The following is a 26,437-nucleotide window of genomic DNA, read 5'->3' as shown; positions in this document are numbered from 1 at the left end:
CTGGACATTCTAAATTCACAAAAATGTAAAGTCTCCATGACCTCACATGAAATTTCAGGCTGTCACCAGGAAAACAATAACAATTAGGACTGGCAAGACGGTGTCACATGTTGACAGTTGCAAATGTAACTTTAAAACGAGGGAGGCCAGAGCTCAGTGGTACAGCATTGGCATGGCAGGTGCCAAGCCAAGGTTGCAGGCAGACACCATCGATGTCACCTACATGAAGTACATACATACATGATCTTTGATTGGAAAAGCAAGGCGTAGTAGGAAAAAGTTATGTCAATCAAGTTCATGAGACAGAGGGCAGAAAGGTGGGTACCAGGGGCGGGGGGAACGGAGGTGATGCTTACTGGGGATGGAGATTGAGTTTGGGAAGTGAAACGCTTTGGAGATGGACGGTGGTAGTGGATGTGAAAGATCTTAATGCTGCTGAGCTGCTCACCTACAAATGGTTACAATGGTACATTTTATGTTAGGTACATTTTACCACAACAAAAAATTCTCTGTAATACATTATAAAAAAAAATGGCCAAGTCAACTTACTACTTCATGCCTTCCTGTCCAATATAGAAATGGCATTGATGATGAGTGTGTAATAGAAATACGCATGGCAGTGTCGAATGTGTGCACGTATGCAAGCACAGACACAAACAAAATAGGGCCAGTTGTCTTTGTGTCATAACGAGGATGAAGACACTTTGTCTTCCCTTCAATTTTCTGATGAGTTTTCCATGAGCGTGTACTACTTTTAACTAAGTAGGGGCTGTGGAGACAGGATCTCACTACGCAGACCAGGCTGGCCTCCAACTGGCAATCCTCTTGCCTCAGACTCCCAAGTGCTGGGATTACAGAAATGTACCACCATACCTGGCTTACTTCTAATTTTAAAACAAGAAAATAACACAAAGTTCATTTTCCTTTATAATGTTATTTTGAAAGAAAGGAAGGAAGAATGAAAAAAGAAAGCCCTTAATACTTTGTGTTCCTATAAAAAAAAGAACTCTCTTTATTTTTTGTGTTTTGTGTTCCTATGTGCTTTCAAACCTGGCCCAGTAAACCACAATTAATTAGGCTGACTGCCACTGGCAATTCTTTCCCTGGGTTTTGTGTGTGTGTGTGTGTGTGTGTGTGTGTGTGTGTGTGTGTAATGGATTCTTCTGGCAGGCTGGTGAAGCCCTGGGGCCAATCTCAGAATAGTATTTAAAATACAAGACATAGGGCTACAAAAGACACTGAAGCATATTATCATATTATCAAAAGAGATGTTTAAAACTTGGAACAATGTATCAACCATAGTCTAGTCAGAGAAAAAGCAAGTAAAGAAGTGAGGAATTTTAATAGAAGTAAACAGGTGTGGGATGACTGACTGCAAAGACAAAGGGGCCCTGGGAACACAGAGGCAGTGACTTCTGGAACAGCCAGGCCTGGTTGACTGAGCCCAAAAGCTGGGATGGGGATGCAGACCCCTGGGGAAGGCCTCAGGCAGGACTGATGAGAGTGGCTTCTGGGAGTGTGGAAAATACTAGAAACAGAACAAACACTTGCTGCCAGGGTGAGGACCCATTGCGGGGGTGATGGTCACAGAAACAAGCAGCAGACGCCCTCTAGTGCCCGGTTAGCAGGGCTCAGCTGTGCCTTGCCAGCCGCTCTGGGCCTGACACCTGGCGGCAAGGAGGACTGGGTGGCACAGACACAACAGGTCAAAACCAGCCCATCCTTATTAATTCGTTAAATCACCAGAGTTGACGTCCACCATCATAAGGACGTAGTGATGCATCAGTTCACCCCGAAAAGTGAGCAAAATGCCTGTGATTTGTAATGACGACAAGGTCACATACACTTCCAACAAACAGTGCTCAAGTCTGGCCTGCCTTAGTACCTCAAGGCAACGCTACCCTTCTTTTCCCATGCATTTCAGAGAGCTCTGGAAATCTGTTCAAAGGCCCTTCGGGAACTCTGGGACCCAAGGTTAAGAATTGTTCAAGGTGTCAGATTCAGTTCTTTTGCCTTCCTTAAGTTTTGCTTTTAAAAATCAGATCACTGATGAGAGCTCATTTTTATTTTTGTTTTATTTATTAGACAGAGTCTTGCTAAGTAGCCAGGGCTGGTCTCAAACTTGCAATTGTCCTGCCTCAGCCTCCAGGGTTCTGGGATAACAGACACGTGCCACCATGTCCGGCTCAGTTTTCTTGAAATTGAAAATAATAATGCAAATTAATGCCTTACTGCACAGCCCAGGAATTAATCTTGTGCTGAGTCCTGTGACGAGTGCTCAGGTAGCAATTTTGCTCTCCAGTCACCACAGTGTACCTATTTCCCAATGCTGCAAATAAAGACAGCAGAGAGATGTGCCTGCATCCTGGTGCTCAACAGGGAGCTTCACTGGGTCTGCGGAACCCTTTCCTGTAATATGGCTATACTCCCAGCCCTCAAGGCCCCACAGCTTTGACCATGGCCTTGACATTACTGAGCGCCAGGCTGGTATTGCTAATCCTGACTTCCCAGAGCTAAGCCTCCGTCAGCTGGACACCTCTGTTCAGAAGTCCCAAAAGGACCTCAAAGGCCACACAGGTCCAAAATGAGCTCCTGTGGCCCCCTACAGTCTTCCTCTTGTATTGTCACTGTCCACAGGCACCAGCTCTTGGCGCTGCTCTCAGGGCACCGTCCCCTGCCCCCAGTTCATCATCACATCAGCATCTCTCTTCTACCACCTCCCTGCACTCCCAAGGACACTGTGTTACAACAGGCCTCAGCATGTTGGCTCTGAATGACTGTAACAGTCCCAGATAGTCCCCTACCTACTGCTGCAGCATCAACTCATTCATTCATTCAGTCAGCAAACACGGATGAGGATGAGAGGGCCAACCATGAGTCAGACCATCTGCCAACTACCAAAGTAACAATGAACAACCTCAGAAGGAAGCCTGGCATCAAACAGTGGCACACATAAGTCACTGATGACAGCTAAGATAAGCATGGTGACATGAAATACAAACATCTGCATGTTTGGGCCTGGGCATGCAGGCAGGAAATGGATTTATGCCTTCTGGTGCTGGGGAGAGGGGGAGCACCTGAAACCATCTTTGTGAACCTTTAGGGGTGTCGCCTGTAGACTGGGTGCAGCCAAAATCTCACATCCCTCCCCGTCACACACACCTGTCATAATCTCCTTGCTGTGTGGTAGCATTTGCCAAAACCCTGCCATGGCTCCTCCACCACTGTCCACTCTCCCCAGCAGCTCACAGACCAGTGACAGAAAAGTCTGCTATGCCTCCTGGTGGTAACTTCATTGAGAGTGAGTCCTCATGTTTCTTGCTTTCACAATAATTAATTAAAAAAAAATCCAATAGTATTGTAATAAAAGAAGGCCCAAGAGTTTAAGATAGCTGAAGAATTTAGCTAACAAATTACTGTATTTATGTTCGAGTTTTATCTGTAATAGAGGGAATTCATTCCTTTATTGTTTCATACAGTGAATGGATAACATATAGGGCGTCCCCATGTCTACCCTTAAGGAAGAATGTTTGGATACTTTCCCTGCAGTGTGAAAGAATTTCATCATGTTTAGAACAACAGAAAAACTGCAGCTGTTTATTACAGACACTGACAGTCAGTTATCAAGGAATAAAAACAAGATGACTCAAATTGAGAGATTAGGTTTGGTGCTGAAGCTAAGGAGACATTTAAAGACAGATACCATTCTCTGTTAGATCCCCTAGGATCTTACTTCAATATTTGATAAAGTAGATGTTCTCTTGAAATAACCAGAAGGAAACCAAAATTAAGACACAATTCAACACTTCTTCAAGGACAAGACAAATTTTCTGTTACGGGGTGCATAATTTCCCCACTATCCACTTTGAATAGGTGGTGTTATCATAAGCATAAGAGAGCCTGGTATTTTTCAATCTTTTATTTATCATCAATTTTAACTTTTCAAATACTAAATCCTCTTTGCATACCAAACAATGCTTCCTAAGAACCACATTTTCCCCTTCTGTTTGAAGAGAGAGAAATTGCCAGTGAACAGCTAGACATTATCTGCTGAAGGAGTTCAGGACCAGCCATCTCTAAATACACCAGACTGCTAGATTGATGGTTTCACCCTGGAGTCATTAGAAACCATCACTTCAGAAAGGGCCTGTGGTTTATCTTTCCCCTCAGGCAGCAAGCCATAAAGATCCCCCTGGGAAGGGCTGGAGGGTTGCCTTGATCACAAGCGACTCATCATGGGGTCGTAGTAAACCCTCGTCTTCCACACCCTCCATATGTCTCTTAGGAACATCCCAGAGTTTACTCCCCCACTCTAGATATCCGCTTGCCCTGTCATCCCCTTACAAATTTACTGTTCTTTGTTTAAAAAGTATAGATGTGTCATGCCTGGGTCATTTCTTTGAACTTCCCTGTCTTGTGAAAATCCAATGCACATTTGATAAAACTGTTATGCTTTTCTCTGGTTAATCAGCTCAATTGAGTTCCTACATCCAGGCAAAGAACCAACATAAGAACTAAGGGGGTGAAGAGGGGATCTCTCTCTCTGCTACAATACTATTTTTTTTAAGTCATTAGCAAAACAGGAGACCAGGAGCAGGGATTTTTACTCTCATGTGACCGTAGGTCTGGAGACAGAGCAGGCTGGCTGGGTGCCTTCCGAGAATCCCGGAAGCCAGGAGAAGGTGCTGGAGGGGAAACCAGCAGGAAAGGCTCTGAATGGTACATCCTGACAAGGAGGAGGGCTTGGGTCAGGGCAGGGGCAGAAGGGAGGGGCTCAGAGTTCAGGAGCTGTGCACCGGACAGATTTGGAAGACCAGGTGACAAGCCAGACAGGCACCCAGTCTGGTGGCTTGCTGGAAGAGGTGGCTGAGAGGAGCGTGTACTCCTATGGATGACTAGTTTTTAGGGAGAAAAGCTAATTTCAACTCATGGATAGTTAATGCTTTTGTCAAAAATGACTGAATAAAAGTTGAAAAATCAATGCAGCGGACAAAACTTGCTCTGCTGAATTTCAATGGTGCAGAATTACAGATGCAAACAACTTGCTCTAGTCTGAGACAAAGCTCATACTTAAAAGGTCTTCACTTATTTCAAAGAGAGTGTGAGTGTGTGTGTGTGTGTGTGTGTGTGAGTGTGTGTGTGTTTTAACTCAAATACCGGAAAGTATCACTGGAATGTGTGATAGTCAAGCATCATAGTGTGGCATAAATTTTACAATAAGGGGCTCATTTGAGCAGCCTGTTAAGCAAGTGGGTGACCACAGCGCCCATATCTGGAGTCGGCCGAGCTGCAATGTGCAGAAAATCCATCAGGAGCTTTTGTCGTCTCAAAGGGAAGTGAGTTCTACTCTGCTGGACACAGGTACTTGGTGCAGCCCCAAAGACAACATGATATGCTTTAAAGGATCTAGACAAAAAGGGAAAAAGCATTGTTTTCAGAGAGAAGGGCAACAGCAAACTACTTCCGCCTAGGTGAAGACAAGCTCTAACTAAAACATTGAACTTGAAAAGAATGTTCCATTAAGTCATCGAGTTTAGTAAAAATGCAAAAACCAAAACAAGGAAAAGGAAACTCTCAGCCCAGTGAAAAAGTAAGAAAACACATTGCCAGACCAGCCAGCTTCATCCCTTAAATGTGACTTACTTAGAGGGGGCATTTGGTATTTGTCAAAAGGAATTCACACACACATGAACACGCACACATACACACACACACACAAGCACAGCAGATAATGTCAGCCCTCAATAGACTGAAAAGAAGACGGTGGTCCCAGCCTGTGGCCAGCTTCTGAAGGGACACAGCCAGCCTGAGTCTCGCCACAGCCCTCACTCTCCTGTGCCCTGGCATCCTTCCCATCTTCCTCAGTCTGTGCCCCGACTCTCCCCACACAACTCCCTTCAGTTGTTGCTAGAACACAAAAGGCTCAAATAACATGACATTTATCATTCTCGTGGGTTCACCTCTTGCTCTAAAGGATGTGACTTCAGAGTGTCCATAGGGACCTGGGAGCCAGCGAGAGGGCATCCGTGCTGTCTTTCTGGGTTTCTGATGTGTGACAAACAGAGGCGATTCCGTGGGGCCTGAGCTATGCCCGGATTGTTTTCACAGAGTGTGAAGTGCTCTGGAGCCTCAGTTGATCCAAAGCCTCCAGTTCTCAGAGCTGTGCCACTGCAGCAGCTGGGAGCCACCTACCACCACTTGTGGGAAATGTGAACAGTACAGCTTGTCACAGGGGTCCAGTCCACAGCCATGGTGTGCGTCCACGTGAGTCCATTGTTCATCCTTCACAAAGAGAAACACTGAGGGCGTCAGATTAGTTGCCAAATGAACTGGAGGTTCTAACCCTGGGCTGGCTGTGGAGGCAGCAGACCAGTTTTTCCAGGAGGCACTGCTGGCCTCTTTGGAGAAGCCGGGACAGATGGAGTGGCGCCTTCAAAGGCGAGGGCTTGGGACTGCCCGACACAGCTGTCAGCACCAATTGCTGACCTCCCTGGATTCTCAGGGAGATATTTCCAAGTGAGAAGAGGCAGGAGGAGGAGGAGGAGGAGGAAGAGGAGGAGAAGAGGCTGCTGAGGACAGTGACACAATGCTGGGAGCCAAACATTACCAAATACCTGACATGCCTCGACATGTCATGTTCACAGCAACCCTATGGGGAGGATGCTCGCACTGCCTGCCCTAACACAGGACACCAGGACACAAAGCAGCCAGCCAAGACCCTACAGCTGGTACGTGCCGAGAAGCCACCACTCCAGGCAAACAGAATCCAGCACCTGAGGGGTGTGGGTTCAGGATGTCCCTCAAATATCCTCTGGGCACACACAGTGCAGGCTCTGGTGGCCACTTGCTCGTGCCGGTCTCGATAGCCCTGAAAAAGGTGCTGCTATTATCTCCCTAGCACCACCATGGAAACTGAGGCGTAGCACTGAGTAGTACACTCAGGTTGACACAGACTCAAGATCCAAGCAGAGCGAGGACCACTTTCCAAACCATGGCTGCCTTTCACTGGACACTTGTTTCCTCCTCTTCTTTAAAATCACAGATGGGAAGTGACCTCCAAACACAGTCGGGTGTAACCACTGCTCCCCAGCTGGCCAATGTCATTATCCTAGTTTTGATAAGTGACTGTCCAAGGTCACATGGACAAGCAGACATGCAAGGACTTCCTGATGCAGACTGACCTCCCTTCCCACAATGCTGCCTTTTGCCCTATCAACTGTGTTACGGCAAAAGCAGATAGCTTCATTTGGACATCAGACTCTTTCCTCTCGAAAAGTCCAATTGACAAATTGGAGCTTGCATGACATTTTTCCCCTTTTTGTTATTGTTGTTGTGGGATTGGGGCTTAAACTCAGGCCTTCACACTTGTGAAGCAGGTGTTTTGTCCTCTTTGAGGCACACCTCCAAGGCCATTTTCCTCTGGTCATTTTGGAGATGGGGTCTCGAGGATTATTTGCCTGGGTTGGCCTTAAACCTTGATCCTCCCAATTTTAGCCAACCAAGTAACAAGGATTACAGGTAGGAACCACTGGTACGCAGCTTTTTTTTTTGTCTTAAATGACATCCATTGCCGGGTACTGGTGGCTCACACCTGTAATCCTAGCTACTCAGGAGGCAGAGATCAGGAGGATCACGGTTCAAAGCCATCCCAGGCAAATAGTTCCTGAGACCCTATCTCAAAAAAACTCTCCATAAAAAAGGGCTGGTGGAGTGACTCAAAGTGTAGGCCCTGAGTTTAAGCCCCAGTACTGCCAAAAAAAAAAAAAAAAAAGATAACCATTTTTCAAAATTTGTCAAGTGTCCAAGAACGCAGGAAAACCTCATCCTCCCAGCTGGTTTTCATTACCCAACTTAGTGTCTAACATTCAAATCTGTCCAAAGACTGTCCTGACCTTCTCCAGAAGGCAGCCTAGCCTGGCCTTATAGGCAGGGACGTGCAATGCCCTATGTCAGGGGAACACCCCTCACACAGGGCGGAAGCTCCTAGGCCTCCGTGAGTCACTGGCTGAATCCTAGGGAGCAGTCTATGGGGCAGCCAGCCCGTGTTTAAAGACACTGTTGACTTTACAGGAGGAGTGGTGGCAGCAGTGGCCCCAGGGGGGCTCCTCATCTGGGTTTTACCCACTCCAGTGTCAGTTCTCATTCAGCCACTGGCTGCACTGTGATGGCCTCATTGTCTTATAGATGAAACCTGGCAGAAAAACCATTGGTTAGACATGTTCCTATAAAGGCAATGAGAAAGACGTTCACCTCCTAAACAGAGCAAAATACTTGCAATAACTGTGAAAAGGGTAGTAAGTATCTACAAAGCAATGAGCGAATAAACCCGAGCACGCCAGGGCATGTTACACTTTGAAAAGGAGCTTCAGATAGCTGAGCGTCCATCAGCTACCGCTCTTTAGCTATCAAATTTGAAAAGGCTACGAGGAATCGCAGCCCAATCCTGCAATGAGAAGGACGCTTCCTGACCGCCCAGGGGAGCGTGGACAGCGAAATGACCTTGAGGGGACACCTCGGGAGAAAAGCACCGGTGCCCTTCAACAGGTTTTCACTCCAGGATTTTATGGCTGCACTTCTAACGTTCTAAGTTCAGCAGATAATTTGCAATAGGAAAATTATTCGTTCTTAAAGCTGTTCATGCAATGCCATTCCCAGAGTCGACAAACACAAAGCCCTTAACAACCCAAGTCCCCAAAACGAGAAAAGGAGGTCACAAAGGTGATCATGAAGGCCACATTAGAAGGTTCGCAGCACTTGCTGTGAGAGCTGTGCTTAGATCTTCCCTTCAAAAAAGAGAACGAGAAAACGCGCGGTATTTCCAAATGCACAGTTGTGAATGTGTAGGATATTTGAAAACATCACAGAAGAATGGAGAGAAATAAAACAGAACAACATTGACAGGTCTCTGCTTGATCACAGGATGGGGCATAATTTTTAAAATTTTTATCAGTCAGAATTTTCCTTATTTTTCTGCCATAAGCATTTATTATATTTACTATAACAAATCAAACATTTCTTTTTGTCAGTACTAACTACCTTTGTTGTTGATTTTTTATTTATTCAACAAAAAAATCTTGTCGTAAGCCAAACCTGGGGGTAGATGCTATGAGGATAACATGTGGTGAGTTCAAATGCTGCTGTCCCAGCCCAAAGAGGTCAGGAAGGGCTTCCTGGAGGAAGGGACCAAGTCCAGTGTGGCTGCAGTGCAAGGTGCCAAGTGAGGTGGAGGAGGAGGCCAAGAGGCCTGGGGGCACCCTGAGTTTAAAATCACTCTGGCTGCAGAGTCCTTCTGGATGGGGAGAGGGAGGGTGGCACGAAGCTCATGTTTTCTTTCCTTCTCTTTTTTCTTCAGGATCAGAAGGTAGACTTACTTCAAGTGTGACCTGTTGATATATGGGGACCACCAGCAATAGTGCTGGGGTGGACTCAGCCCTGACACTGGAGTTTCCTGGGGATCATAGATAGGACAGTAAGGTGAAGCATGTTGGGGTAGGATCAGTCTTGGGAGCAGACAGCCCCTGCTGATGGTGAGGGGCTCAGCTGTGCCACACTGCGGGGAGGCAGGTGGGGCTCCAGGAGATGGAGACACACAAGTCTGAGGAGCTGCCAGGCAGAGTTCAAAAGGGGGCCAGAGCAGGACACAGAGAAGTTCCAGGGTGACCGCCAAAGCCATGGGTGTGGCAGAGCTGTGTAAAGAATGTCCTGTGTATGTGACCAGGACAAACTATGGAGACAAAGCATTGTGCAAGGGTACCCAGGCATGAGGGACCAGCACGCGGGGCAAGGAATGAGGGCTGCAGGAGCCAGCACAGGGTGGTGGCCATCGTGCAGGGGCTCGAGGCCAACCTAAGTCACCTCACCTCATGTCCCAAGTGGGTGCCATGGAAACCTCACAACAGGTAACACTCATGACGGCAGGCAGACATCTTCTCTTGCTCTAAGTGGCTGCTGCAGTGTGACCAGTTCGCCTCCATCCACCCCCCCATCTACCCTCCCCATGCTCTCAGGGCCTCCCCCTGCCGAGAAGAGAGGCAGGAAGAATTATCTAGCAGCTAGGCACGGAAGCCAGTGCTGCACAAGCTCTGGTTGCATCACAGGGTTTATCAGCAAAGCTTATTATGGCAGCTAACGGGCTCCATGCAAGGAAAAGGAGCCCAGGTTCCAGAGCTTTCCACAAGCCAGGCACGGCCCATGGCTGCACAGAAACTCATTTAATTCTTATAATAAGTATTACAACCATTTCCCAAGTAAGGGCAGTGAGCTGCAAGGAGAACTAACCTGCTGAGGTCCTGGGGCTAGTGGAGGGGGTGGGGGGGCTGCTGTCTCCCCTTCCAGCACCCAGGCTTGTGGCCAGGACCCTGGGACACCTCCTGGGGAGGCTGTGGTTCTCCTGGAGGCTTTGAGCCAAAGACCTCCAGTGAAGGAGTCAAGGGGCAGGATGCAGGTTGCCATGGAAACTCCAGCGCTTCCCATTGAAGGGCTGTCAGAGGCTTCTGAGGCCCAGCCAGCAGGAGCCAGGTCACAGCAGACCCAGCACTGACTGCGGTTTCAGCCTCGGAAAGCAGTGGCCAGGGAGGTGGCATGGCTGGCCAGACACCGGGGCGTTCTGTTCTGCACGAACCAACTCAGCCATGCTGCAAAGCATCGCCCCCTCCCCAGTATCCACATGTCACTTTCACAAGGTGTCTGTTTTTCCTATCAATAAGGTTTGTAAAAGGGACGTATTTGTTTTATTTTATTAGTACTTTTTGGCAGTTTCATAGCATGAATTAAGATACTCTGAATAAAACCTCAAACTAAAATACTGTGCTGGTAACACACAAGGCACCCAAGGAAGACATTTCGGCTCATTGGTGCCTCTGGAAACCACCTGATTCTCAGGTGAACGGCAAACTCCCAGCCCCGCTCTCTACTGAAATGAGGAAAGCTGGGATCCCTGTGTCTTAAAGGCTCGGTTACTTTAATTATAGGTGTTTTGTTCAAAATCACAGGCTCACAAATTAAAATTATTTCGACATATAGTATAGAAGCATCAGAGCGATTAATTTCAGCAGGAAAATTAGCATTTCTTTATTTCTTGAACTAAATGACAATTTTATTCTGTCTTAATATTTATATAAAACCGTTAGATTTTCAGTTTCTTTAACTTTAAAAAGTACGCGTCTCAGGGGACTTGGCTCAAGTGGTAGAGCACTTGTCACCGTGCTGGTTAATTCCACTACCTCACCCCCAAAGCATGAATAAATGGTCTGCTCTGTACATAAGAAATGTTGACCATTTTTACAGTGAGTAAGAAGCTTATTTAAATGTTTCATAAATAACTAAGATTGCAGGCCAGGTGTGGCGGCACCTGCCTGTAATCCCAGTACTGAGGTAGGAAAGCCTCAAGTCTGAGACCAGCCTGGGCTACACAGCGAGACTCTATCTCAAAAAAGCAAAACAAAACATCACAATCATTACAAGTGTTCTTTAAGCAAAAGAAAAGCTCGAAAGCTCTGGAGAGACCAGGACAGTGACCTGGTCTGATGACAAGCCTGAAGTCATTTATCAGCCTCCAAAGAAAACTCTACCCTCCATTTTCACATTGAGAGATCACTGAATGGAAATTCTTGGCTGTCACTACATTCCGCGGCGTAATGGAAAACGAGATGAAGGTGGCGTGGAGATCAGTGTGCTCCAAAAGTCTGACAAATGACCCCATCCTTTAAAACCAGCAAGTCTGCTGCCAGGAACAACCAGAGATGGTCAGAGACGATGACGTGTGGCTGTTCGTCTCAGAGTTATTATGAGAGAAGGATGAGCGAAAGGGAATAAATTGTGGGACGCAGGTAAAATAGGAGGCAGCCATTGGGTAGAAAAAGTACATTTTAGAATGATTGCAAAAGGAGATTTGCTCAAAATTTAAAAATTCTAACAGGAAAATTCAAAGAAGGCAGTAAAAATGTTCCCGGAGGCCAGGCCCTCACACCTTCGGGAGGAATGCCAGTCAGTGTCTGAGCAGCATTCCCTTCTGGAATGTTCTCATCTTGCAGAATTAAAACTCTCCCCGGAGCTGTTTCCCTTATCACACGCCATGGTTCTAGCATTTGAACGCTCTGCCCCATCGCTGGGCACCATTGTTTGCTGACCTCAGTCAAATCAGTGGTGGAATCAGAGGTGCAGGGTGGCACCCAGCAAAAGCCCACAGTAGCCAGGAGTGGGCACAGCTGCCAATGGCCTACACCAGAAAATGTGACCAGCCTGTGTGCCCCGGCCCCAGCTCTCCATGTCCAGCCCCAGGGCAGCCCCAACTGGGCCTCAGCTGTCTGGGGCCCCTCCATCCACGACTTCACCGAGACTACTGTGGCTGTCTTCCTCCTGCAAGTCGCAAGTGACGTTCCTCTCTGCGTGTCTACACTGTGGAATCCCCTTGCTCAGCCCCACCCCGGCCTGTCCTTCCCAGCCCTCCAGAGGGCAGCTGCAACTCTACTCACCATTCCTCATCTGAGGTTCCCAGGCTCCATCCTCAGCCCTCTGCCTTCCTGGTCTCCAGAGCACAGCTCATGGAGCTATGTGGCTTTGACCATCCCTAGGGGTGGACGACTCCCCTTTGACCTCCCACGGCCCAGGCCAACAGGTTTGATTGTTCACTAGCCTCTTCCACTGGGGCAGCCCTCAGCCCTCACACGCAACACCTGCAGAATGGAACTTAACTCCTCCCTGATCCCCGCCCCACCCACAGCCCAGCAGGTTCCTGGTCTATAAGCCACACATGACATTACACTGTCCTTCCTAGGACCCTGTGGGAAGCCTGGAGTCAGTCTGTGCTCTCTGTCGTACTCTGTCTGTTTGGGTTGCTATGACAAAATACCACAGACTTGGTGGGGTATAAACAACAGAGTTGATTTCCTGTATTTCAGGGGGCTGGAAGTTCAAGGCCAAGGTGCCACAGATACAGCTTTGGTTGAGGGCCCCCTTTCTGGTTCATAGATGGCACCTTCTCCCTGTGTCATCGCATGGTAGGATGGGCGAGTGAGCTCCCCTGGGCCTGTTTCATAAGGTCACTGATGTCACTCACAAGGGCCCCACCCTCATAGCTCATGAAAAGCTTCCACCTCCTCATACTGTCATCTTTTGGGCACGGATTTCAGCATGGATTTCGAGAATACACATGTTCAGACCATCTACAAAATGGCCATGATCTTCAGCCATCATTTTTAAAAGCCAAAAATTCTAATCATTTCAGTTAAACCAGACCCAGTTTTTAAAGTAAACCAATGCCTTTTACTTCAGAAAAATTGGGTTTCACTATAAATAGCCAGGCCAGGAATGAGAGTGTAACACTGTCCCAGTTACAGGTATTAATGGATTTTGCTGTAGAACAACCAAGTATTTCAGGTCAGTTTGTAACATATTGCTATACATTCTCAAATCCCAAGATAATGGTAAAAACAAAACCAAAACCAAAAACAAAAACATTCAATAGCTGGACCCTGGAGAAAAATAGCTTTCCTTGTCTTGGCTGTGGGGTTAAGAACAAGTGTGGGAGCACACACCTGTAATCCCAACACTCAGAGGCAGGAAGCTTTGGAATTCAAAGTCAATCTGCACTACATAGTGAGACTCTGTCTCAAAACAAAACAAAACAAAACATATGGTGCATACCACTCCAGTTCCCCGAAAAGCAAAGCCACACAGGGGATGGAAGGACACCATTCTCAGTTGTAATGGAGTCCTCCATGAATCTGACAGCTATGCTTTCAGTGGGTCCCCCAAAACTTTCCGTGCTTTTGTCCCCAGTATGGCAGTGTTGAGGTGTGGCACCTGCAAGGTGGGTGTTAGTGATTGGGTCATGGGGGTGCCACCCTCAGAAGGCATTAATGTAGCATTCTGGGGACACCATTTAGTTCCCATGATGACAGGTTGCTATAAAAAGAGCAAGTCTGGATCCCGAATCTCTCAGGCTGCTTATCTGGCCATGTGATCTCTCCCTCTCAAATGCTCCCACCATAATGCATCTGCCATGCTGTGATATAGCCAAAGGCCCTCACCAGAGCCAGCACCATGTTCTCAGACCTCCAGAACTGTGAGCTAAGTAAGTCTCTTTGCTTTATAAATTACCCAGTCTGGGGTATTTGGTTATAGCAACAGAAAACACAGCAGCCTTATTTGGACATAGGCTCTTTGCAGATGGAATCAAGTTAAGATGAAGACTTTCTGGAGTAGGGTAGACCCCTATTCTATGATTTCCTCATAAAAAGAGAGAAATTTGGACACAGAGACCCAGCCACATAGGGAGAAAGAAGACCAGGTGAAGACGGAGGCAGAGACTAGTGATGCATCTCCAGGCCAAGGGTGGATGCAGACACAGAATCTGGAGAGGCTGCGACAGTCCCCTCAGAGCCTCTCAAGGAGCCACCTTCTGACTGCTGGGCTTTAGACTTGTGGGCTCTGAAGCTGTGACAGAACAGATTCCTGCTGCCTCAAGTCTGTAACAATTTCAGCAGTGTCCCCAGCAAACTAACACAAGGACACCTTAGGCCCACAAGGACTAAGTCTTCAGCAGGGGTTTACATTTTGCCCAAAGCACTGTGTCAGTGGGCTGTCAGGTTCCTGGCCAGCAAGGCCCCTGCCACATGGCTGGGCCACATCACTAAACATGACTCTGGAAATACAAAGATGTGACTATCCTTCTTTTCCTGACTGTCCTTGGGCACAACAAAGTGGATGAGGCCACTGCCCTGTAGCACCTGTGACAGCCTGTTTCGCCAAACATCACAGAATGTTCTTTCTGGGCTCGGTAGCAGAAGCTAGCTGTCACTTTAACATTCCATCGACAGAGAGGACAAGGATGGTCCTATGATTGAGAACAAAGAATCACATATAGCTGTTTGCCCTAGACAAGGTCACAGGTGGGCCAGAGGCTAAGCGCAAGGCGAGGGTGAGACTGGAAAAGAGAGAGAACCATGGCCTAGATTTGGAAGGAGAGAGGGGCTCCAGCAAGAGCAGTTCAGTCAACTGAGGCTTTGGGGACAAAGCTCCCACCTTCCAGGAGCGTCAGAGGGCTGTGCTCTCGGAGGGAGGGGCCGAGGGTGCACCGACGTCCCCTCGGGCTGGACATTCAGTCTAATCCATCGGGTAGCCCAGGCCATTCTCTCCCCAGAAAGAGTGACAGCCAGGACAAGCTGAACCTCCACGGCAGGTGGGGGATCACTGAGGGGCCCAGAGAGCGGGCGGCCACTGTGAGGACTTGTGTCCAGACTCCCAGCTCCCCTTGGAGGGCCCCATACAGCCTTCCCTTTGGCTCACGGCCACAGTGAGGCCCCTGCAACAAGGCCTCTCTCAGATGCCCCGCCCAGGAGGCCAGAGGGACAGCAGACCAGGCAGGTTCTCTAGGTGCAGGGACAGCCTGCCTGCCTCTGGGGCGAGGCTGAACTCCAGTGTCATAAGAGGGGCCCTTGGAGGACCGTACGGAGTTAGGCAGGCCCTTCTTCTCTTTATGGGAGTTGTTTGCATGAATGAGGCTCAGGTCCCCCAGCACTGTGCAGTTCTCCCCATGAGTAGCGTCTGACACAATGTCACAGACCCATAGGACACATGCCACACCAGGGATGCATGGAGCAGCCCTGGGATCTCAGAAAGCAGAGGACAGAGGAATTTTGGGGCCCAGAGAGGTGCACTCTCCTCAGATCTCACCCTCCTTACCTCCACCCTCTGTTGTGTCACCACCCACCCCCAGGGCAGGGCAAGTCCTGAGGATTCTGTGCCTCCCTGGACGCTGTCCTGGGGCTGGGCAGGCAGAGGTGCAGGCGTCCTCCCAGGAGCAGATGAACCCTCTGCCCCGTGCAGACTAACAACCCACCAGCTCAGAGATCAACCCACACCGTACTTAGGAGCTCATGGCACTCATCGAGGTGGCAGTAAGTCACTTTACTGTGTGGGTAGTCACAAGTCATGTGACCAGTCCTCCCTGATGGGCTGTTGCTTATTTCAAATGTTTGCTACAGGGAATGATGGGATTTCATACAGGGGGAGCAGGTGTGCGATCACGTCCCACAGGTGGAATTCCTGGGTCAAAGGGCGTGTGCTTCCTGATGTGGACACACTGGTCAACTGCTGTCCTTAGAGGTGGCTGCCGAGGCCCCTCACCTGCATGGTGGGGTCCCTGCCCGTCTCCTGGGGCTGGGGTGGGGGAGGAAATCCTAGGTCAGTGGAGTTTGGACTTTCTGCTTGTGATTCAGAGCCGTCTGTGTTTCCTCGTTTGTAAACACATTTATTTCTTTAACCTACTCTTTGGTATTGTTGCTTTTCTGCAGAACTTTATTTTTTCTCTTTTTTGAGACAGGGTCAGACGCTTCAAAATCGCCCTCGTCCTGTGTTGGCCTGGATTATAGGCATGTGCCAGCACACCTAGCTTCTTAATAACTTTCTGGTTTTGGCAGAACTGGGTTTTAAAATCAGGGCTTCTCACTTGCTAGGCAGGAGCTCTACCACCTCAACTACGCCCTCAACCCTCTTTTGCTGTAGTTGTTTTTAAGGTAGGGTCTCCCATTTTTGCCAGAGGCTAGCCTCAGTCTGTGATCCTCCTACCTATGGCCTCCCCCGTAGAGATAACAGTTGGACACCACCATACCTGGCTTATTGGTTGAGATGGGGCCTCGATAACTTTTCGCCCTGGGGTGGCTTCAAACCATGATGCCTCTGATTTTACGTCTTGAGTCTGGGATTATAGGTGTGAGCTGCTATACTCAGCCAATAACTTTTTAAAAAATTATTTTTAAGCATATAATAGTTGTACAGGGAGATACATTGTGATATTCACATATGTGCTTACAATATATCTTAGTTAGATTTACCTTCTCTATCATCCTCCTTTATCCCCTATCCCCTTCTTAGAACAATTTCAACAGGTTTCACTCTTCTATTTTCACATATGAATATAAAATACATCCACCGTATTCGCCCTTATTCACACTTTCCTTATGCCCATTCTCCCCCTCCTCCCACTGAAAAGCACCCCTGGGAAGAACCTGCTTGACCTCCTGCTCTTCATTTTTTAAGTGTATTTTATGGTCCAAGGGGGTTTTGCCTTGGTGCTTTACCCAGCCGATGACTTTTCGAAGACTTCTTTTTGTGTAAGGAAAACCAGCCTTGGGGACACAGTTGCAAATGCTGCTCTCTGTGGACTGGTTGTCTGCTGAAATTTTTAATGTTGGCTTTTGCCACTTTGAACATGTTCCTGTTTATATAAGGCAAAGTTAAGTGTCTTTTCCTTCTAACTTCTAGGTTTTGATTCTTGCACTCAAATGTTTTCCAACGTTATTTAAAAATTTCCAATGGTTTCTTCTAATAATTTTGTGGTTTCATTTTAAAATATTTAAACCCTTGATTTTCTTGTGATTTATTTTGCAACTTTATCTTTATTTCATCCAATACTGTGGTGCTGAGGACGAACCCAGAGCTCAGCACATGCTAGGCGATGTCTTCACCATTGAGCTAACTGCCCCACCAAGGTCCTCTGTAATCTACTTATATGAAGCATTAACAGACTTCATTTTAGCCCATAGAGTTTGCCATCTGTCCCCAAACTATTATTTAATAACTTAGCCTCTTCTACCAGTTTGCAGTGCCCTTATTATCTTACATAAAAGTTGGACCTATGTTGACATTTCCTGTTTTGTACAACTGATCGGCAAGTTCCAGTGCTATCCATTTTATTATTATGGATTTGTAATATGTTTTAACCTAATCCCCCTACTAATTTTATATTTAAAAAAAATTCCTAGGTGACTGTGGTGGCATACTCCAGTACTCCAAACTACTCGGGAGGCAGAGATAGGGAGGATCAGGGTTCAAGACCAGTCTGGGCAAAAAATTAGTAGATTCCCCACATCAACCAGCAAGATGGACATGGTGGCTCATGGTGGCTCATGTTTGTAATTCCAGCTATGAGGCATCGGTAGTAGGATCTCTATTTGAGGCCAGCCCCGGGCAAAAACAAGAGACCCTCTCCGAAAAATAACTAAAGGAAAAAAGGGTTGGGGGTGTGGTACAAGTGGCGAGTGCATGCCTAGCAAATGAGGAACCCTGAGTTCAAACCTTGTATTGACCCCCCCACCCCCCAAAAAAAAATCCTGGTTATTATTCCTTGTTCATTTTTTCATATGAATTTGGAATCAGGTTATTTGGTACCAAAATAAACCCCATTGCTATTTTTATAGGGTCTTGTATTATGCAGATTCCCTCGTGAGATTTGGTAGTTTTATGATGGGCACTCATTCATCCTGTTTCCTACTGTTGAAATATTTGGTGTCTCTCAGCAGCACCGTAAAGAGCTCTTCACATGAATTGTACCCACGTTAGCCTTAATTTTTGGTATTTCATAGCTATTAAAAACGGGGCTTTTTCTTCCATTAAGTCCTCTGGGTTTTGCCTGATATGTGCAGGCCACAGCCCTGACATCGTCCATGCTGGGTTTCCAGGTGCTTTTCTTGGGCTCCCCTGTTCCTGTGGGTATTCTAACCTTAGTCCTTCTCTGATTAGGTAAATGCATGGGTCCCTGCCGGTCATTCTGTGTAGTTCTGTCCCTCTCTCTTTAACTGGAGGCTGAAGAAATACTAAAAGCTCCCTGGGCCCTCAGAGCTTCTGATACTATGAGGGCTGTGACCTGGGCTGAGGCACAGGTAACTCCACTGATTGAGGCCACAGGGAAAACTGTCTTGCACGGCTCACTCAAGAAGGGCTCAAGGTGTGACATTCTTCAATTCCTGCCTTTTCAAAAATGGAATCTCATTTTTGTACATGCTCTCCCAGGGAGATGCTACACACACACACACACAACCCTTTCTCCCGTCAGTTCAAATGGCATTTTGGAGCGCCTGCACTTTGTGGGCACAGTGTTTTTCTGGAAGCTTTGCCCAGCTGTCTGCTCCAGTGAGTGCCTCAGCATGGATGCTTCCTTCTGACCGTGGCCTTCTTTGTCCACCTTCCTAAGGAGCTCTTTGAAGTGGCCCTCTGGAAACCGCTAGGCTCTCTCAGTGCCGAGTGTTGAGTGTGTCTGTCTTCTGGGACGCAGTGGGGACTCCAGTCTTTCTTTATGGAAGGCCTTACTAATTCCTATTTTGAAATCATTCCACTTATTTTGGTCTTCTTCTTTGGAGACTCCAGTTTTGCACATATTGACTGCTTTGCCTCTGTCTTCTCCATCCTTTTCTCTTCTTGAACGTTTTCCCTCTTTATGGCTCCATTTCACTTTGCCCTTATTTCCCATTTCTGTCTCTCTTTCTGACTGCTGGCAGCTGCCTTCCCATATCTGGCTTGTCTGTGAGTCCTCATCCACCCAGACCTGCTGGTACTGGAGCCACAGGAGGTGAAGGGTCCCTGCCCACCACCCATGCAGCAAGAGTGCAGGGTCTTCCTCAGATACGGTCCCTTCGTGGACAATGCGTTGATGAAAACGAAAATCTTACAACAGTGCTGCTCTTTTTCTCTTTCTTTCCCTCCCTTCTCTCCTCCCCTCCCCTCCCCTCCTTTCTCCCTCCCTCCCTCTCTCTCTCTCTCTCTCTCTCTCTCTCTCTCTCTCTCAGTGCTGGGAATGGGACCCAAGGTCTTGCCTATGCTAAGCAAGTGCCCTATCACTGTGTTCCATCCCCAGCCCCCAGGACAGTGGCTTTCTGTCACTTATTCTCTCTAGGGCCCACTTCTTCATGTAAGCTCAGTGGTTTAGGGTTAGGTATGGCACCTGCAAATGTTTAAAATGTAAACGTCCACGTGAGGGAGGCATGTTTAATCTGCTCTTTCGGTCTAGTTCTCTGGAGTGAAATTCTAGTCATGTTTTGGCCTCATCTTTTGCAATTTCAGTACTTGTTTGTATTGTACAATGAACTTTTATTATGGCGATCTGCACATGAATGCATCATAAAGAAATAATCCTAGATGAGTCAGGGGGACATTCCACCAAAACCCCTGCCACTGTATCCCCACAATGCTTGGTGCTTGGTGTGGACACAGGAATCCTAGGCTCTGTGACCAAGAGAGGCTGCAGGCCACAAGCCCAGAATCCCTGTGTCAGAAATGTACCCCAACTCTTGACTAAATAGATGCTCAGAAAATAGTAGCTGATTTACTGACCTCAGGAGATACTCTGATAGACAAAATAATTCAGATGTTTCACCGATTTGGCAGAAACAAAGGCATACATATGATTTGAGTAAATCCAAAATAGGCAAATATCCTAAAACCTGCACCCCATCCCTGAACTGCACGAGAAGGCTCCATCCCAAAAGGAATCATAGAGGAACATGGTGTGCTTAGGCCAAGTTTGCTTTTGTTTTGGTTTCTTTCTTTTTTCTTTATCATACATTATAAGATGTGTGGACTGCATTGTGCTAATTCCACACGTGTGTGCAGTGCGTCTTGAACAACCTCACCCCTCCACGTCTTCCCATGCCCCTCTCCTCTTCCCCCTTCTTTCAGACAGTGTTTGTGGGTTTCATTATGCTGTCTTTATATTTAAAAAAATATATATATATATAATACACATTGCTACAAAAAAACTTTTGTTTTTAGGCTACACATGCAACACCTTCCAGGAAAGCACTTCTCCCACCTCCACCCCTGCATAGAAGCTACAGGCTCAGGGAGTTCAGGCCAAAACCAAAGTGAAACAAAACAAAACAAGCAGGGGTGCACCCACACTGGGAGCCAATTTCAGAAAAGAAGAGGCAGAAAGATGTCTACCCTGTCTGTGGAATTGACAGGCTTGTTCATTAGCAACCCAGCAAGATAAAAGTCAGCCTTTCTTTTGTTTCTTCCTTTTATTCTGATCAGGTTTTGATCAACACTGACCTATTGTCAATAAATATCTAGAATTGGTTTTGGGTATATCTTTTTTTCCTTTTGAGATGGGTCTTGCCATGTTGCCCAGGCTTGTCTGGAACTTCTGAGCTCAAGTGATCCTCTGCCCAAAGCCTCATGAGTAGCTGGGACTGCAGGTGTGCACCACCACACTGGGCAGGTATATCATTTGTGGAGTTAAAAAGATGTGCTGTGCATCTTTGATCACAAAGCTAGCAAGAAGACCAGCTTCAGTTAACATAGCGGGTTGTCAATCTTGTGTGCTTTCTAACTCATTTCAAAGTGACAGACTTGCAGCTGATGTGGGAATCAACTGGCTGTCATTTAGCTCTCAACAGTGTGAGATTTTTAGTCATCTATGCACCACCCCGAATGCAGCTTCATAGAAACACTGTGGATGTCAACCTTGTAAGCACAGACCTTCTCCATTGGAAGGTGGGTAACCCTGACGAGGTCAGGATTGCCTTGAGAATCTTCTTAAAGGAGAAGCAAACTAAAAAAACTATACCTCTTGCTATACAATTAGGATTTTAAAAGAATTCTTCTGGACAGGCATGGTAGTGTGCTTCTGCAATCCCAGCACTTAGGAGGCCAAGGCAGGAGGATTGTGAGTTTGAGGCCAGCCTGGGCTACATATCAAGACCCTATCTCAAGAAAACAAAATATTACTTGTGACTGCTGTGACTGACCTGGAGTAGTCATCCCTAAGAACAGAGTCTTCAGTCAGTGACCTGACATACCCCACCCAGATGTAGGAAGCCAAATGGGGCCAGGCTGAGGCTCTGAGCCTCCTGGCTGCGTGACCTCCCTGAGGGTGGGTCTCAGAGCCTCCAGGGGCCACTTTCCAAGCTAGGGACTAACACTTTAAAATGCTCTTTACATGCCAGACACCATGAATGTTTAAGAAAAGTTGCTCGTGAACACTGACAATGAACACCTACAAACAACAGAAGCATGGGGCCAAGACATCAACCCACTATTTGGGCCAACAGAGCTCTGTCTTCACCAGTGTCTCTCTACATCAAGGTTTTACTTCCACCGTGGGTCAGTCATCTTCTGTTTTGCATGTGCAAATTATTCTTGTGAACAGACAGGCCTTTGGAAGTTCAAAAGCAACAGAAGCATCAGACCATTCACTGCGGGCTCTGTAGGAGGAAGGGTGGACCCTAAGGGCTGAAGACCCCATGCCCTGTGCTATGCTTCCATCCTGTCACCCAGTGCTCAAGGACATGGAGGAAGTCTGAGTCCCAACCTTAAATAGCTGGAGAACCTCAGGCAAGTCACAGGCCCCTATGACCCCCAGTTTTCAAAAAGAGAAAATGGGGCAGAGACAGATAAATGCTAAGACTCCTTCTGGCTCTTCTTCTGAAGTGACCTGATCATTTCACTTGATGTCTTGGACCTTTAGCACTTGGTGACTGTCCCTTTGATCTGAGTGACAGCTCGGCGATGCTTTTCTCCCTGTTTTCTGCTGGAGTCCAGTTGGTGGACAGAGCTGCCCTCCATCCTGCACTGCTTCTGCCACCTCCACCATGGGGACATGGGCCCAGCACAGCCTCTGCACAGCCCAGTGACAAATTCCAAAGGAATGAGGTGACAGAGGCTCTAAACCCGACGGCAGGCCAGCTCAGAGTTATTTCCAGCCAGGCACGTCCCAGAGCTGCAGAAAGCGGGGACAGGGTGGGTGGACACACCTGCCCACTCAGTGACTTTGCCAGCTGCTTTGGTGGTGACTCTGCCAGGGAAGCAGGAACCCTGGGACTGTCCTGAGTGGCAGGTGAGGCGTGGCTGACCGGCCACACTCTCTGGACTCCTCCAGAGCAGCCGGTTCCAACAGTGCAGGCAGGTGGCTGGACTCCAGGCACATTGTCACCACCAGAGTCCTTTTGAGGGTCCCTAACTGTGGGGAAGCCCATAAGTGAAGCAGCTTCCTGGACACTTAGGGAGTCATCTCTGATGAGGTCACCAAGTCTGGATTAAAATGCTTCCAAAATTGTGCAGGGATGGAACAGACGATGCACCCCACATGACTGCCGCCACTCCAACACCTCCCTCCTTCCTTTCATGGTGACAGAGACAGTGGTGTGCGTGTGTGAGTGTGTGTGAGGCCTCTGAACAGGGACACACCTGGGTGACAAGGACACATTGGCTGAGGAGTGATCTCTTCTTTAAGGGTATAATTCAAGGATTTTTTTTGGTGGTGGCACTGGGGTTTGAACTCAGGGCCTCAGGCTTGCTGGGCAGGTGTTCTACCACTTGATCCATGCCCCCAGCCCTCATTCGAGGAATTTTAGCAACTGTACAGAGCAGTGAAACCATCACCACCATCTCCTCCAGGACATTGTCACCGCCCAGAGCTGCTGGTTTTGCAGCCTGTCGTGTCGGGTCTGCTTTGCACACTCCCTCTGGAAGTACATCCCGCTCTGCCAAAAGCTTACCCTGTATCAGGAGTCCACCGGGGTTGTTTTTCCAGCCTTCAAGTTCATGGTAGAGAATTAGCCTAAACAACTGCTTTTGTCTTTCTCCTTAAGGTTATGACTTGGGTAGGGCAGGTGGTCTCCCTGCAGCTCCACGCCTCCCTCTCACGCCCACGGCCCACGATGGCCTTTCAGGTCAGCCCTACCTCAGCTCCCACTCCTCCCCCGCCTTGTAAATAATTTGTGGTAAAATATACACAGGATCGCCCTATTGATCATTTTAAGTGGACACTTCAGAGTCATTAAGAGCCATCCACCTCCAGAACTTCCTAATCATCCACCCTCAACTCTGCAGCCATTCAACACTCACTCCCCAGTGCCTGTCTGCCTCCCCTCCCACGTCACGTGCTGTCTAGGTGTAACTTTGTGTCCCTTGCCCAGCCTCTCAGCTTCTCTGAGTTCAACTGTTTCAGATCCCACATTTGATGGAGATCACGCAGGAGCTGCCTTCTGTGCCTGGCTCAGTTCAGTTCCATATTCTCTAGTGCTGTTGCAAATGGCAGGGGTTCCTTCTTTTTTGACGCTGAATAGTACCCCACTGTGCAAGGCGCCCCGTTTTCTTATCTCTTCATCTGCTGCTGAGCACCTAGGTTGCTTCTGCATCTTGGCTACTGTGAAACGCTGCAGTAACCATGGGCGAGCCGTCTCTCTTTGACATACTGCTTTCCTGTTCTTTGGACATCTACCCAGCACAGGACTGCTGGGCACCAGGTTTACGTTTTCAAGGAACCTCTGTATAGTTTTCCATGACAGCGGTGCTAATTTGCATTCCCACCGACAGCACAGAGGGTTCCCTTTTCTGCAAGTCTTCTTTGACACTTACCCTTTTGATAATAGCCATTCTACCAGGTGTGAGGTAATAAGTTATTGTGGGTTTTTCCCCCTTTTTCGTGGTGTCAGGGATACAGTGGGCCTGGGGCACACTAGGCAAGTGCTCCCTCACTGAGCTACATCCCAGCCCCCTGTGGGTGGTTTCAATTTGTATTTCCTTGATGCTTGCTGATGTTAAACATCTATATGTCATCTTTGGAAAAATATCTTTTCAGGCCCTTTTCCCATTTTAAATTTAATATTCTGTGGCACTGGGGTTTGAACTCAGGGCTTCTTGATTGCTAGGCAGGTGCTCTACCACTTGAGTGATGCTCAAGTTGTTTTTAGTGTATTTTTCAGAGAAGGTGTCTCACTCTTGCTTGGGATGGACTGGGATGGAAATTCTCTTATATCTACCTCCCAAGTAGCTGGGATTACAGGCATGCACCCCATACCCAGTTTGCCATGGTTAAATTTGTTTCTAGGCATTTTATTACTTATTTGGCTATTGTAAATGAGCTGTTTCCTTGATTTCTCTGTGTTTGTTGTTAGTGTATGTGTGACTATGAACCTGGGGTACAAAAGTCCGAGACATTGGTTTCAATTCATTTGGTAAACGCCCAGTAGTGGGATTGCTGGATCACATGATAACTCTATTTTCAAGTTTTTGAGGAACCCCCTTCTCTCTTGAACTGGTTGCAAGCAGGTGCTCACCTTCTACTCCACTGAACTGGCTCTTTTCAAGGTCACTGTGACCTCTACATCCAATGGCACTTCACATCCCTAACCTTCTTGATAAACAGGAACTACGTGGCCCAGTTCGGCCCTGCCTTCTGGAAGGACAGTCCTGCCTGGCCTCTGGGCCAGTGCCCCCCACCTGCCATTTACACCTCTCAGTGCCCTTGCTCCCCCGTGAGCTCACCAAGTCTCCCGCATCAGTGCCTGGCGACTCTCGGACATACCTGTCCAGCTCAGACTCACGCCTGATCCCAGGCTCGTCTAGAGCAGCTAGATGTCAAGTGTGTGTTTCAAATGTCACAAGGGCATTAGTAATTTCCATAATTACTTGTTGTAATGATACTCTTTCTGATACATTGTCAACACTGATTTTACCACTTCTTTTCTTTTTGGGGGCTGGCAGGGTGACTTAAGTGATAGAACACCTGCCTAGCAAGTGTAAGGCCCTGAGTTCACCAATAAATAAATAAAATATTGTTAACATAAAATTAAAGATGACACATGGGACAAGTAATGTTTCTAAGGGGTGGCACTGTTCCAGAGGTGACTCACAGGAAATACAGAGGAGAGGGAGTCACAGCTCCATCTACCCAGTGGTACGGTCTACTGGACGGGGTTTCTACACATGGTCTGAAGGGGCTCCCTGGACTGAAGGAGACAGGAGGCAGACGCTTAGCCATGATAGGTGGACTTGTGCAGGCCTGCGGCAAAGAGACCACCTGGAAAATATTTCTGGGGTAATGAGCATTTTGTTGTTTTTAGGTACTCGGTGACACCTGGAGTACATGTTAGTTTGTCGGGTGTGAAGGCATTTTGGTTACATGAGGAAGGGATCCTGTTTTAAACAGGCAAACTGAAGAGTGCAGTGACACGATGGCTGGAATTTGCTTTAAAACACTGTAAGCAAAGAACACAGAGGAAGGACAGGAGAGAACATGGAAACAACAGCCACATCTGGGTGAATGACACATGGGTGTTCTTTGTGGTCTCCTTATTTGGGATATGTGTGACAATTTTTACATTAATATTCATTTAAAAACTATCCAACTTAGAATATGATATATGTTGTATAAATTAACTTAATACTTTAGGGACTATGAATCAGTTTCTGAACTCTAATCAGAATCCACACCCCAGAGTGACCCAGTAAGCATTTCAGGGGGACCGTGGGGACAGATAGCAGGCCTTCGACAGAAGCAACTAGGTATCCCAATCCAGCTTTACTCAATGTTGCAAACTGGCTGAGGTCAAACCTCAGCATCCATTCAGAAATTCTGGCCACCCAGGGTGGACCCCTGCCTCATCTGTGATGTCTCCTCTGCTAATCCACCAGCAAACCCCATGGCTCACCAGCCTCACTACTCTACCTGGCTCCGGGACAGTCACCTCTTCCCGGGTCACTGCACAAGCCTGGTCTCCCACTTCTGCCGTGACCATGCAGGCCTGCTCCTTGGGTGCCTCACTCAGGCAGGTGACAGCCATCCACACAGTGGTCAGTCTGAAAGGCCCACGCCATGTTTTTGCAGTGTGCAATCTACCTGGTCATCCACAGTGCATGGTACCATAAGAAACCCTCC

General features: G+C 47.7%; 1 protein-coding gene across 24 annotated transcripts in view; it reads right to left on the bottom strand.

The window, feature by feature from the left end:
• Positions 1–26,437, bottom strand: part of Lrrfip1 (LRR binding FLII interacting protein 1) — a 131,339-nt gene that overhangs the window by 85,890 nt on the left and 19,012 nt on the right. Inside the window, exon 1 of one of the 24 annotated variants that reach the window (XM_074072086.1) lies at positions 12,474–12,633. The exons of 22 other annotated variants lie outside the window; for them this stretch is intronic. In XM_074072086.1, coding sequence (XP_073928187.1) covers positions 12,474–12,476 — 3 coding nt within the window. In that variant the 5' untranslated portion in view covers positions 12,477–12,633. Of the gene's footprint in view, positions 1–12,473; positions 12,634–26,437 lie in introns of those variants that run through there. One more of the 24 variants, XM_074072098.1, reaches the window with a different exon arrangement.

Source organism: Castor canadensis, chromosome 4 (genome assembly GCF_047511655.1).
Source record: "Castor canadensis chromosome 4, mCasCan1.hap1v2, whole genome shotgun sequence".
Classification (NCBI taxonomy): Eukaryota; Metazoa; Chordata; class Mammalia; order Rodentia; family Castoridae; genus Castor; species Castor canadensis.
This window is presented reverse-complemented; position numbering and strand designations above follow the sequence as displayed.